General features: G+C 35.8%; 1 protein-coding gene across 2 annotated transcripts in view; it reads right to left on the reverse strand.

Annotated features, from left to right (window-relative positions):
• ATRNL1 (attractin like 1) overlaps window positions 1-15677 on the reverse strand; it is a 525452-nt gene that overhangs the window by 229403 nt on the left and 280372 nt on the right. For both annotated transcript variants that reach the window (XM_027812182.2, XM_005443870.3), the window contains exon 26: window positions 1733-1811. In XM_027812182.2, the coding sequence (XP_027667983.2) occupies window positions 1733-1811 (79 nt within the window). The remainder of the gene's footprint in view (window positions 1-1732; window positions 1812-15677) is intronic.

Here is a 15677-nt window from a genome sequence, read left to right on the forward strand (position 1 = left end):
AATTTAAAGTAACTTTTATCTGTATTTTGTAAGTAATAACAAATATATTAACACTTACTGTTAGAAGAAGAATATGCTTAACAATACTCACCTGAATAAAAAAAATACCTAAATGAAATAACTACAATAATATACATTTTTCTTTGTACGACCAGTTCAAAGCTAAACCTGGGAATTAGTACATTATCATTTCAGTGAAGGAAAACTGTAAGTGCTAGTTACCTGGCACTTTTAAAGAATATATAAATTCACTGTAGGTCTACAGTAAAAAAAAAAAAAAAAAAAAAAGTTGTTTAAACATTTATAGTGCCAGTATACTAAGAACAATTATTTACTTAGAGAATTGGTTTATTTTTTTAAAAAATCTAGATTACAGTACCATTAAGGAAGTTCTGTTTCCAAAAATTATCAAGATTAGAAGCTTCAAGGGGGGGGGGTGGGGGGGGGGTGGGGGCGGGAATAATAAATCACTGTCTAAAATTTATACATCTTACTCATTAGAACAAAATGAAATATGCCAACTATCAGTATACATCACCTGAATTATGCTATACACATGTAGCAGTATACGTAACCTAAATTTAATCTCATCTAAGTTTAATATTTTATTAAATAGGTAAGAACAAATATTTGGGCCAAATTTTCCAACACAGCTATAACGATTTAGACAACTACAGAATAAGGTGACTGTACTTATATTTGTTGAAGAGCTTCAATTGTGCCACGGTTTTAATGTCAGAACTACTGATATTAATAGATAATTTTGCTTAGAATAAAAAAATATCACAAATATAAAAAAGAATAAAAAAAGGAAAAAGTATAAGCTCTTTGCAGAGTGTTGTCTCCTACTCTATGTTCCGATGACTGCTGATAACAACACAGCCTAAGTCACGGCATCAAATAGCTTCCTAGAAAGTCTGAGATGCTATACTATGATTCTCTGTGTTCACCCAACTTACCAACGTTTTTGCACTACTATTTTGAAACTATTGAGAGTACTGGGATGCATTAAACAGCATAACCAGCCAGAGAAAAGATGTGATTATGCCTCTGTATTTAGCACTGCTGCAGCCTCACCTTAAGTATCGTGTGCAGCTTTATGCCCCATGATTTCAAAAGGATGTTGAGGTACTTGAATGCGTCCAGAGAAGGGCAATAAAACTGGTGAAAGGGCTGGAAGGAATGTCCTGTGAGAAGTAGCTAAGGACTTTGAGTTTGTCTGCTTTGGAGAAAAGGAGCCTGAGGGGTGACCTCATTGCTCTCTACAGCTTCCTGAGGAGGGAAGTGGAGACAGACATGCTGATCTCTTCTCCCTGGTACCCAGTGATAGGACACCTGGGAACGGTTCAAAGCTGCGTCAGGGGCGGTTCAGACTTGACACTAGGAAGCACTAATAACATGCTTTAGCTTTTGGTCAGCCTTGAAGTGGTCAGGCTAGACGATCCTTTTAGGTCTCTCCCAACTGAAGTATTCTGTTCTATTCTAAATATTCTACCATAAAGGAAATTTGCTTTCTGCAACTTAATGCTGCAATTTCTTTAATTTTTGACAGGAGGAAGAAACAAAGTTTTCTTCAGCATAAAAAGTCCAGGGTAAAAACAAAAAATAATAAATGTTTAGAGGGATGTTTAAATTGTGTATGCAGGAGAAAGTGGAGGTGCAATTATTCATGGAAGCTCTCAATTAATGCCAAAAGATAAAGCTATTACAATAATCTTAAAGTTTTTGATACCTCTCTCCGTCGAGAAGCCCAACAGGTTTGTTTGATTTTCCAAACGACAGCGGCCACCAGCAGTAAGGATAAGAAACAACTGCAATTATAAAAGAAAAAAAAAATCATTGTAACATAATGGTCTGAAAAAGCTTATGTTTTTAGGGTATCGAAGGTAACAATAATACATGTAAGTGTGGGGAAAAAATTCCACAAAAATAGAGCAAAACTAAACTTTACCAGTATGACAAACAACAGTCAACCATCCAAGTTCAGAGTCAAAAGACAATGCACACCTCTGATGCTGTGGTGGTCTCCATAAAATGCTATTACTGTCTCCATTACCATAGGATAAGCACCGTTACAACCATCCAAATACCCGCAACAGTCTCAGCAAATATGCACTGCATGTTCCACATTTAGCAGACGGAAAAAAAGGGTGAACTATAGCAAAAAATGATACCAATTTACACTTCTCTCAGTTTGTGAATTCTGAATAATTTCTTGGGATGCAGGAATGATAAGTATGCAGGGAGTATAATTAGTTTGAGGAACCATGTTTCACATTACAATAGGTCTGTTTTATCAAATTGAGCATTTCTAAGGTGAATTGCCCAGGGAAAACATCCCAAAGGCACAACAGAAGAACTAAAAATATCAAAATTATTAAACTTCTGCAGTCCACAATCAGCATATGCCTTCTCACTTGCTTCAATATTCTTTTACCTGTAACATTTAGTCTTTAAAGGATTTTTGTAGATCTTGAACTCTCAACCTCTTTTAGTGGATTTCTGGATACTTGACAAAAGGCTTCTAAAGTTAACACCTAATGTAAGCAGTCAGAAGATCTTTTCATTTGTTAGACAGTTTTTTGTAAAAGTATCTGGAATTTCTAGCTGTGTGAAGACCTTTCAGACATGTTAGCGCATCTGCTGTACATGATGTTCTCAATGAATACTCCTGTAACTCCTGAATTATACCAGCTATCCATTATTTTTTTTTTATACTAACAAGCTTCAAAATGTATTCTTTAACTAATATGGGAAATGCAAAGAATTCACTGAAGTAGTATAGTTCAGAGAAGTACTGCGCATAAATACAAAATATAATCATTACCCATGCAGTAACACCAATGTTTCCCTATACCATGCTGTAAACAGAACTGAAAATATGACCTAGAAGATACATCTCCAGAAGTAACAGCTCATGGGATTCATTATTTAACCATAATATAGAGACATTAGAAACTGTTTATGGCAACTATAGTTTAATATCGCTATCAAGGTAATAGAATTAAAGCACCAAATTCGTTCCTTGGTCTGCAAGCAACAGAAGCAGTCGTACCACTGAATATTTGATAAAAAAAAGTACCATTGCCCTGAGCATGTTTAAAAGTCAGTCTCCATAACACAATTTTCTTTCATGGTTAAAGTAATACAAATCAATATGGCTTTTTATCAGCATTTTATTCACTTAAAACATTTTTCACTGTGAGCTTTCAAAATCCTTTTTTATCAATTTCTTCTTTCAACACCCTTGAGAAAGCCTGCCAGAGTGAGGCCAAGTTTGAAAGGGGAACAGATAAAGTGGTTTGGGCATAGAATGCTCAATTAAAATTATCCGCTTAGGGTTTTTTTACTTAAGAGACTTAATTCTGTCTGTTCAGCTCCAAGAAGGCTAATTGTTCTGAAAAGGAAAAAATGGTTAAAGGATCTGTTTCTAGATACAAAGTTTGACTTTCCTCTTAACAGCCACTGTCAATTACCAGCATTTTTTTAGCAGTCTTTTAATGCTCTTTGGGGCTTAGGGATTTTTATGCAAAGGAAGATAATATTCTCCCTCTCCGCTTTTAAATATTGTGTTGAGCTTTTATTGGTTCCTGGCACAGAGCATTTAAAAAACAAAGGGACTTGGAATTTTGATTGGTTCGGATCGATGGATCAGAACAGTTCAGCATATCTAAGAACCATTCTGCCAATAGAAAATTGTTGAAAGAGTCAATGATCTGCAATAAAAGGATGTGAGAGAGCAAATGCTGGTTCGAGAACCTTGGGGAATTCAGAAGAGGAATCTCAACCTTATGCTTTCATGAATCTCAGCATAAATCATCTTTCTACATGTGTAGGAAAGGAACTAATGAGCAAGAACATTTTAATTGATACACCATTTTATTAACAGTATTTCTTACCAGAAGAGTTTCTCTTAAGAGTTTTTTTACAACAAAATATCTAAGTGGCACAAAGAATGTTATGACAGAAACTGATCATCAGAGAAAGTTCACCATTTTGTTTAATGCATTGCTTCAGTTGATGCACCGATTTAACTTTTTAAAATTCATCTTTAGCTGTCTCCCTCTCTTCAGTTGCCTTTGAAAGCAAGTAGAAGTTGACTGTGAATTTATATTTGGTGTCTAGGGAAAAGCAGAACAAAAAAATCCCACTGACCACCAGAATAAATCGAGTTTTTACAGCAGCATCTTTTAAGACTTTTAAACCAACAGTTGCTTACAAATACTATTTCCCAGAAGTGTTTTCCCTACTGTATACTGCACTGCCTAGCTGCAACTGCAACAGATGCTGAGGGGTAACATCAGGGTACTGACACATTGCTATAAATTAGCACGCTGTGCATGAAGTAAGGGTAAGCCATCTCATTTACTCTTCTTCTCCTGTACAGTCCTTTCAAAAAAACTAAATTAGGGACACATCAGCAGCTCTGCTTAAAGTTATGAACTCAAAGCTCCTGGAATTTGAAAAAGATTCATATTTTCAAGGGAGCTGGTCACAAGGAACTGAGAAAGTCTTGCACTCTAAGGCTGCTTCCTTATGACCAGAAACTGAATCTCTTTCCTTAGAAAATTCTGTCTTTCATATTTATTAACTTGTTGAACAATCCTCTTTAGCTAGTGAAAGAAAAAAACCTTGAGATTTCTGGCTGAAAAACTTCAGACAAATTGCTTCTGTGCTCTGTACATTAATGGAACTAGGTCACACATTGAACTTTCCTGTCATCAGTCAGAACATCACTTAGTTTATGTGCAAAGTCAAAATCAGAAATGAGTGTTTCAAAGACACACTTATAAAATCATATAAATCATTGGAAATTACAGCAATGATAATGTGAAATGTTTACATTATCACTTTTGTATCATCTTTTCTTGGCAAGTAAACATGAAAAATTTTACTTTCTTTGCTGTTTTGTTCAATATAAATAATCAGAAGGAAAAAAAGATATCAAAATTCATGTTAACGAAGAGAAGACACACAGAGAAAATAGATTTTGTCAAACTAACCTGGTTCCAGGCTGTGGTAAGATAATAGTCTTGGTTTATTTAGGGCAATAAAAATTAAAGCTGACTGCAAAGGATCTCACAATATTGAGTGACTTGGCAGTAAAACAAGAAAATGAAATTGCCAATGAACTGAAAGCAATGTGCACAAGGAAAAAAACAAACCACCAACCTCTCTAGCTACAAATACACGATGATAGCTTCTAAATTAGCAATTACCACTCAAGAAAACAGTCTTGAAGTCATTGCAAATAGTTCTTTGAACATATCAACTGAATGTTTAGTGGCAGTCAAAACAGCAAAGAGGATGTTAGGAGAGATTAGAAAAGGAATAAAGAACAAAACAGAAGCATTGGGATGCCAGTGCATAAATCTATAGTATGTCTGTATCTCGAAGCACTCATCACCTATCTCAAAAACACTAAGTTGAAGTTAAAGGTTATAAAGGAGTAGAGTCATCTTGGCTAGGGGAATGGAATCGAAGTAGAAATAAGCTCTTTTCAGTTTTGAAATAATAAGGAATTTGAGACATGATAAAGGTATTAACATCATCGGCAAATGGTATAACAGCAGGACAAGTACAGATGGTTGCTTTCCAGTCTCTCAGTATACTTCTTAGCTCCTTCTTGTGACAGATGTAAGAAATGAAAGCATAACCACAAATAGCATAGCAAAACAGAGATCAGTGCAGGGCAAAAGTAGTGAATTAGAAATTGGCCAAATGACAGCTAAAATCCAACTTTTCAGAATGGGACCAACACCAGAAAAGAAAATGTCTAGATGGGTTTGCAAGGTTCCTAGAGTATCAGATGTAGTCGGTTTTGACAAGATTCATATATAATTGCTGAAAGGTCCATGCATGATATAAAGACCGACAAAAAAAGACGGTTAATGGTAACAAGAATTCATACAGCTTGCCAATTGGTCAATTGTACCTATTCCATCAATATTTATGTATTTATTTATAAGTGCAATCACGACTAAGTTGTATTTATGAGGACAAGTAAACCAGGCCTCATTGACAGAGCAAAGAATATATATTCCTCTTGGAATGAAGCAATTTCAAAAATAATCTAGAGAACAGTGTGAATGACCAGCTCAGTAAGAATTGTTGCTGGGATGCTGAAACAAAAAGGGTTAAAACAATCTTAAATACTGAGGTGCACAGTGGTAAGCAGCACTTGGTAAGTTAATTTATTAATTTACTACAAATTATTTGCCAAAACAGATACTATCAGTCTTGTTCCTGAAATTCTGATAATTGCATGTTTTTAAAGGAGCTGGAAACTTGGAAAGAACAGAGAGAAGAATCACAAACAATATCCAAAGGTTGGAGAAATTTTTTTATTGACAGTGATTTAACAAGCTCAATCATTTCATTTTTCAAAAAGATCAAGTGGAGACTTCCCTACAGTGTGTACAAGCTTCCATGGGGAAAAAATACCAAGGCTCAGTCATCTAGAACAGAAATGCATGGTAGGAAACAATGGCTGGAAGCAGACACATTTGAACTAAACTCAGACATTATGATTTATTTTACTGTATCATAAAATAATGTTACATAGACTAAAAAAAGGAGATTTGACTATGCTGAAAAGGACCAGATAATCTAAGATACAAAAATGGAAGGAGCATAAACAGGGAGTACCAAAAATAAGTGTGCTTACACAGACTCATCAACATGGTCATAGATTTAGGTCCACCATTTCTGACTCTGTAGCTGAGGCTCCGAATGACATCCAAATAAACAGACAGATGCCTTTGCAATGCAGATGGCTTATGAAATGCTGACCCAGCGTGAATGACCTTCTGTACTTATGAATGTAAACCTTCCCAACAAGACAATTATCATGCTAAGACACATTTGAAACCACGGCACCCAAGTGTTTTCAGGATTTTGTAGTCTCCAGAACAAAGAAATGATCTGCCAGAAGATAACGGCATAGTTTTGCACAGTTGTTCTTCAAACCCTGTGGAAGAGACTAGGAGGAAACACTTAAAAAGTATGCTTGAAAAAAAGCAATTCATCACCAGTGGTGTGTATTACAGGCTAATTGAAGGTTATCGTCTTAGTATTAAGTAGGAGACAACTAACAATTAGTGAATGAATGAATTGAAGAGGAAGCCTTGAACATAAGTAGTTTATGTCCAACGCAGCAGAGGAAACTGGCCAAGGAAGGGCTGCAAGAGAACAGGGTGTAGCAGTAAGGTCTACGCTAGACAGACGATCTACCCAGAAGGGCTTTGGATAGTATCAAAGAGAAGTAGAGAAAAGGAAAACTGCAAGGAATAATTATAACCTGTGTAACTTTTTGCAATTTACAGATAAATTTTTAACTTTCAGAGGTCGTATTTAGATATATTTAGTGCAATTCACAGCCCTGGCTGAGGAGTGAGAGGTAGCCACTGTTAGAAAACCACAACAGCTATTCTTAATGGAGACCCCAAAAGCTCAGTCTATGACATCGGAAGTGTTATGGAGAAACTGGTCAGATTAATGTCTACTGATGGGTGCTTAAGCATAAAAATATCGAATATACCTCTGACAAGATAATTTTACTCTTTTTAAAAGGACTTGTGATAAAGAATTTCATCTTTCTAAATGAAGAACAGTCTGTTATCTTAAACACGCACAATATTAAGCAAAACTTTTGTTTTACTTTATAAAGTGAGAAACTGAGAAACTATTTTCTTCGTGTGTGTTTAGGAGGCAGACTGAAAAGCAGCCGTAAAGGGAATTGGTGGATGTGCAGCTGCTTGGTACGTGCAAATTAAAATGAAAGCTGTAGATTAGCTTTAAAGAAACTCAAATTACAGGGATAAACGCAGGGGGAAATTTGTGAAATGTAACAGTCAGTATGGTTGGACAATATGAATCAATTACACATTTGTGCCTTAAGCTCTATGACTGCATTACAAACACACTATAGAATTCCTTTTTATTAAATACGTATTAATGCCTGTAAGTTATATATTATAACAAAAGAGTACCTGTGTTAAAATGAAACAATTTACTTATTTTTACAGTGATGGAAAAAGAACTGTTTCATGAATTGCATATAAATATTTTAAGGATCAATATTGTAAATGGAAGGTAAACAGAACAAAACAAAATGTTCCATCCTTTGCTGTTTCTTTTCTCATTCTTTTATTATTTAACATGCAAAGAGAAATCAAAATGTCTGAAAATGTATGTAAATATTCAGGCATGAATAATTGCTGTTTCTATTATTTTACTTGAGCCACTAATTTGCATAATAATTCAGTAAAGATTCCCATATTGGTTGAAAGTAAACACTTTACCTTAAATCTAGTATGCTTTTAATTCTATTAAAATTAATAATTGTGTGGGATTCTATTTCAAGGACCCATCGCATTTACTCGTCTTACAAAAGGGGACGAAGTACAGCAGCACCACACAGCTGAACATGGGGCAGACCCTTCAGGCTACCCCGGTTAAGCCCACCTTGGGAGCAGCACACCTGTTTGTCAAGACCATTCCACCAACTCACAAGAACGCCAGCCGTCTGCTAGCCGGACTGCAGCACCACACGGACACAGTTATACTGTCACCATGCCCAACAGCACGTGGCAGACATCCTTAAACCCCTAGGGGAATGCCTGCACTGCTGGTTTAGCGTGGATCTGGAACAGGCTTCTGAACGAATCCCCTGATTTTCACCACTGTTGTGCTTTAGATCATACCGTGGAGAAATTTTGGAGCTCATGATGCAGAAGCTGACCTGGAAGACGTGCAGTGCACACTCCAGATGCAAAGGGGCTGTCAGTCTGCAGAACTAAACTAAAGCTGGTCCAAAGTGAAAAGCTGACAAGGTGCCTGTAGTGTGGATGTCAGGTCCTCGGCACCATTTTGCTCAACAGACGATCTGTTTGTCCACACTGCTTACTAATAGAGACAGAAACACCCAAAGATTACTTTCGTAAAGTTATTTAGATGCGTAGCAGTCTCACTGACTGCCCACACGTGTATACTTACAGATATTCTAAAAGCTTTTCCCGAGTAATTTTTTGAAAATAAGAGCAGGCCCATCAAGGCAACTACTGCTTAATTACTTGAACCTTGCTGTGCTGAGTAAGGCAATAGTTAAATATCCTTCCAGATCCACAAACCTCTTGCCTGTTGATATCACTTTCTTTTCCAAGAGCATAAAAATGTACGCTTCACTAAACAGCAACCTTAACAGCAACCCTACACTGTATTAACAATGTTTCTCCTTCATAACACCAATGGAATTTTTAAACACCAACAAAAAATACTAGTATTCAGTAAAAAAAACAACCTGATGACAACAATCTTTTAGATGTAGACACATGCAAAGAAAACACCTCACGTCTACGTTAGTGTTTTTTAATTAATGTTGCAAAAGTTTCCTAAGAGATCGCGTATACTGTTTTTCTAACAAATGTTTTCTGACATATTATTTACTATCTTTCTATTGGCAAATAGAGCACATTTTAATTGATATGTTATAAAGCAAGCACACTTCTAAAATAAAAATTGAACAATTATTTTCCTAAAACCATGACTTTGAATAGCAATTACTGTCACAGCAATTGATTTCTCTCATTGTACTTGATAAGAGCATTGTGTTTATGATTATGATGTGCTAGGTTCAGCCATCCTTACTTGTGTTAACTAATATACACATGACAAGCAGCTCCAAAGATTGCAGCAAGATTAGCTGAAGTACAAAGCATTGTAAACATAATATTAGGAGTCTGATATGTATGAGAGCAGTATAAATTTTTTTTCATGTTTTAATGATTAATTAAATTGCTCTGAATCACACAGCTTTACAAACACTGTTATAAGCAGGAATATTTCAATAATTAGCAATTCTGAATGATCCTGGGAAATGTTACAGTTCCAAATTAATTGGGAAAAGACTTAGAGGAAAGTCATCTTGGCTAGTCATGGACTGGGACATGCAGCTTCCAGTCGGTAGCAATGCGGTGTGTGGGGTCAGGGGAATAAATCTTGGTTGACCGTGTGGAGCTAAGACGTACCAGCCAGTAGTGCTTGTCTCCTGGTCTAAGAGGGCACTGGCTGCTGCATCCAGTGAAAGACTGCCTGCTAAGCCAGCCCTACCATCTAGGTGATTCGGGAATGTCCTTCCCTTACTCTTGCTAGCTGAAAGAAATGCCACCAGCACCTCCATGCACTGGCTGCACCCCACACTCCATCTTCTGGAGCCGTGCAGCTAATGGCTGGAACATTTCCCTCTTCAGCTACATATATTTTATTGCTGCACATACCTAAATACGGCAGGGTTTTTTCCCCATCAGCCTAGTTCCCATTTTGAGTCAGATTTTTCCTGCCCCTGTTGTTTTAACAAAGCAATAGCTCCTGAGCTCCAGCTTTCCCCCCATAGTTTCTCCACAAAAAAAAATAAATAATTCTCCAAGGGAAATTTAATTGAATTGTGAAAATTTTAATTCAAAAGCCATACAAAAGCTTCAAGCCCTCGGTTCTTGCTTTCCAGACTGTAAAGCAAAAGAACTGCCTGAATATGAAGTAAATTATCTACAATGGTATTTAAAAGTTCACATATTACCAAAAATCATTTAAATGCAAATTTTAATTTATTTACATGTGTCTCAAATGGAATTCACACAAGTTAAGCAACACCTTTCAAGTTCATTTGAAACTAATTACATGGATAATTCTTCTTATCCAGATGACAGTGATTAAAAATGTTATTTCTGGATGCAGTCCCGAAAATACATACATTACCATAAATAAATCTTGCATGAAGTATCTCCTGAAAGTCACATAACTGCCCCTAAAATTTGATAACTGCCCCTAAAATTTGCTTCTCATGTCTACAACTATCAACCTTATAAAAAAACCACAAAAGAATAGCAGTAAATATATATACACATATATATATATATATACACACATGTATATATATATATATGTGGCCTTGTACTAATCTGCTTCTCCCAGGCAGAACCCTGTGTTTGGTAAAAATGCATTGTAAAGGATATCCACATTAGATTTGTTTTACCATGTCAAGGTTCATTAACAGCAGCAGCATCTGCTCAGAGATGCAGTTCATAAAATTACTGACCAAGGTTTTCAATGAAGATTTACAAACATTACAAGGGCATAATGGCAATACCTTAGCTCATGAATTAAAAAATACATTCATATACAGAGAGTCAATTGAAAGGATTTTTCTTTAATATATGCAAAACTTCTTAAAGATGGCAATAGAAAACCTGTATACCCTTTTCTGCGGTTCACACAGCACAGCAATTGCCATGAACAGCTCTGCAGGTATAGAAAACACTAACACATAATTATTCTAAGGTGAGAAAAGGCTGGCACTGTACATAATAGGGATCAGAATTTAAAATAAACTGTTAAATGGTATGTGCTTTTCTATTTATTTCAGTATTTAACATATATTAAGAAAAAGAAAAGAAAAAAAAAAAAAAAAAAAGGAAAACCAAAGGAAAAGGTTTCAATGATTTCAGATTTCTACATTTCAACAAAGTGTTCTTTGATGCCAGCCTAACACCTACCAGGCACCGTCAATGCAGACCCAAGTTATACAACAGGAAACATCAAACCTTTGTGAAGATTTCTACCTAATATCAGAGCAGTTCTTTTAACTGAGGAGAACAGGAGGCCACATCTAAAGAATTTACTGTTCCTGCTGTAGGAAAATGCTACCGTTCTTATTTTCATGACATCTGCCTCTTAGAATCACACACAAACGGAATACTTCCGCTTGGAAGCAGATGTAACTGCTACTGATTCTCACTTAGAATAAAATAAAAGGAAGGAGGAAGGCTGGGACGGAGCAATGGATAGAGTGCTCAGGCTCTTAAACAAAATTCAGTTCAGAAAGTACATCAACACATTCTTTTTCCCTGGTAGATGAGATGTTGATCAGTGATAATCCCAAGCTTTATAAATGAAATCTTTTCAGAGACAACAGGCTAGGGGGGACCCTACTCCCACATAATAAATTCCTAGTTTTCTGTACATTAGAATCAGAGAGTTTGGATGTTTTTATGAAGGAAAGAGAAGTTTGGCAGATCAGCGTAGCAGATCTTTCTACAGAATTTCATCTTCCACAGAAGAGATGGATATGAAGATGAAAATTTCCTTCTGTCTTGAGGGACTGTTATTGACTATGGCAGAAAGATGGTAAAGGGATTCCTCAGAAAGGATCTTATTCCCTGGTGTTATGAAGAAATATACCTGGAAAACAGGGATATTGTAACATTTTAAGGAAAAGAGCCCTACTAAAATCTCAGAGGCAGTCTAGCTTTAAAGATATAATTTAACTGCACCACTACACCAGCCACTGCAGGAGGCACATTCACACATGAGCAAATAATCTCAAAAGATATTTCTTTTTAATGGCAGATAATGCTTAAATCTCAGAACCTGATATAATATTTTTGAATCAGTAGTACTCAGGTGGGTGTGGGGTCATTTATTTTAGCATCTGACCTGTGTTCCAGCTATATCTTAGAAAGTATTCAAAGTAAAGCCCCTTCAAGAAACCACAGAACAGTCAAGGTGTGAAGGGACCTCTGGAGCTCATCTAGCCCAACCCCTGGCTAGAGCAGGCTCACCTTGAGCAGGTTGCACAGGATCATGTCCAGGCAGGTTTTGAATGTCTCCAGAGATGGAGACTCCCCAGCCTCCCTGGGCAGGCTGTGCCAGCGCTCCATCAGCCTCCAGGTAAAGAAGTTCTTCCTCATATTCAGCTAGAACTTCTTGTGTTTCAGTTTGTGCTCGTTGCCCCTTGTCCTGTCGCTGGGCACCACCGGAAAATGCCTGGACTCATTCTGTCACCTCCTATATGGCTACACACTCAATCCTCTGAAATCTCAAATCAAACTATTTACTCCAACTCCACAAGGGTAGCAGTAGCTTGTAGGTGGCTCCTGAACAGCTCTAACCTGACTATGATCATGCGATGATACTGTCGATCTGCTGCAACTGGATCCTGTTGCACAGTTTGTACCCGTTTTCTTTTTTGACGAATTCTCATTAACTGGCCTTCTCTAGCTGCCCAGCCAAACAACAGTCGAAAAGTAAGGAACGACACGTGTGATCCAAGCTCACTATTACTTCCACAAGGCAGTCTGAATTTTCCCATTACACTGTTTTCTAAAATACCTGAGAAGTTTGCACCACAGCTACCTGGACTGCTTAATATGTACACTACGACTAATTAAAAAAAAAAGTAAGTATACCTGTGTGAAATATAATGTAATATATATTTTATATATATAAAATGAGAATAAAATTATGTAGATATTATGGAAGAATGGAATTATAGAACAGGATTGTTTTACTGCTTAGATAATCAGTAATATAAATAACAACAACAAAAAACAGGAGTAGGTATTCATGGACTGATCCACCCAAGCACCAACACTTAGTAGCCCAGTGCATGACTGTGTATACAACACACTACAACCCAAGGATGAGATGCACAGGCTGAAGTGCTCCAGCTCTTTCGCATCTTTCCAAACTGTTTTTGGAAGTAATGAAAATTTATTATAGTAAAAGATGCTTATTGCCTTCAGGTGGCCCATTGGCTGTAGGAAGTATTTTTAATGGTAGCAGCCTTTCTGTTTCAAGATTGGTTTTGGCAGTGGAAGTCTGCAGTGTTGCAGAGAAACCAAAATCAACATTGTGGGCAACTTAACATAGCACCCCTGTGCCCTGGAGCTTTCTGACTGCTTTCCACAGGACCACCGAATATTGGTGTGGCACAGAACATTTGGACTGCTCCACAGAAGCTGAAAGAAATACATGAAAGGGAAGTGAGCCTAAATAATAATTAAAAAAACCAGTATACTGCCAAAACCATGCTGTAAGTCCCCAGAGGAACACATTTAAAATTATTATTAGAAATGTAACCAAAATAATTTTGTTGAGCAGAAAGAACAAAATTAAATAAAATAATAAATAAAACCTCAATAATGGCATTAATAAATCTTCACAATTTAAGCTCTGAATGCATAACTGAAAACAGGGAGACTGAAGTATCGATGGTATCAACTGCATTTCATACAAATTGTATTTTAAAGTTAGCAGCATCAATAAAATATCAGTATAATACATATTAGTTTATTAGTAAGAACAGCTACCACATCCGTGTAAAATCATTTATTAATGTATATTGAATGTACAAAACCAACATAATCCTTCCTCTCCTGAGGCATAAACTCCAATAACAGTTTAAAATCATCTCTGACAACTGCCTCTACAAAGCCTGAGTTTATTGGTCTTTGCTGTGCAATGAAACATCAAAATATTTCTTGAAGGTAAGGAAGAAAGAAATGTGTTTGAACCGGGAATTTGTTATTTGTAGGAAAATGAATATAAGAAAAATTATTGATTTTTTTCATTATGTACATGAACTGAAATGTTACAGTAAATGTAAGGGGAGTTTAAATAACTTTATGAAATAAAATAATTATTAAAAATAACTACATAATGTAAAAAGGCACACATATCCATTTTTATATTTATATTTTCCTACCTACATAATTCATGTATATATACATAAAGCTGTCTTTTCATATTAAATATACCACAAGCCATATCAAAAGCTGCTCTAGTGAGTATGAATGAATGATCAATTATGCACACAGCCTTTATATACAACTAAAAAGCGAAAATGCATCTAGTGTACATCAGGACGCTATCCAGAAGACCAACATTCACATTTCATTCTGCCAATACAATATCAAACTAAAGTGAACCATTTAAAAGGACTCTGAAATATATTACGCAATAAAGCTCTAGATGTGATCTTTAACTCTCAGCAGTTCTTCCTTTCACCTCTTTGAAGCAGCAAATAAACAAGATTTACAATCAAAGGGGTTTAATCTAACGTAAACTGAAATTAATCTCCATAGAATAAATAGAACACAGCACCCATAAAGTGTGATTATGTTTCTTTTACTCATAGAAAAGCCTTTCATATTTCACATAAATTTATGGGTTTGCCCTTCATGGGTGAAATACTCTATATTTCTCTCAACAAGTGATGTTGTATATAAAACTCCCAGATCTAAAAATAAAGAAATTAAACTATGTCCAGTAAATTTGCAGGCAAATGATGAAATACAGAATTTATTATTTTCTGTAGTAACTCTCAAGAAGAATTCAAATTTGAATACCTTTTTTCTCTTTTAAAATAGATGTGTTTTTACTTCAGCTGGTTTTCAATTATTTTGTTGATTTATGCTAATACAAGATGTAAAATTAAGGGCAAAAAAAAGCCTTATTTATTCTAATCATGGTCAATTAGTATATCTGGGGGAAAAGGACTGAAGACCAATGCCACATTTCAGCAGCCTTCTAAACTAAAAGATTCAAATTATTTCAAGAATTTTTATTTTGCTTTCTCCTCATTCTTTTCTTCCACTGCATTGCTCCTCTAGTGCAGAAGTTATCCTCTGATAACAAATCACAGAAATATAAACTACACTTAGAAAGCTACCAAGCCACGTCAACGTTGTTTAGCATATTAGCCTCAAATACAATCAAGAAATTTAATACATTGCATAATGAAGTTTTCCCTTCATTATGTAACATTTTCAATACCTTTTCCAAAAAGGAGAATATATTTGAAGTGAGAGCTGTAAAAAAAAATAAAAATCATAACTCTC

The sequence above is a fragment of the Falco cherrug genome, chromosome 9 (genome assembly GCF_023634085.1).
Source record: "Falco cherrug isolate bFalChe1 chromosome 9, bFalChe1.pri, whole genome shotgun sequence".
Taxonomy (NCBI): domain Eukaryota; kingdom Metazoa; phylum Chordata; class Aves; order Falconiformes; family Falconidae; genus Falco; species Falco cherrug.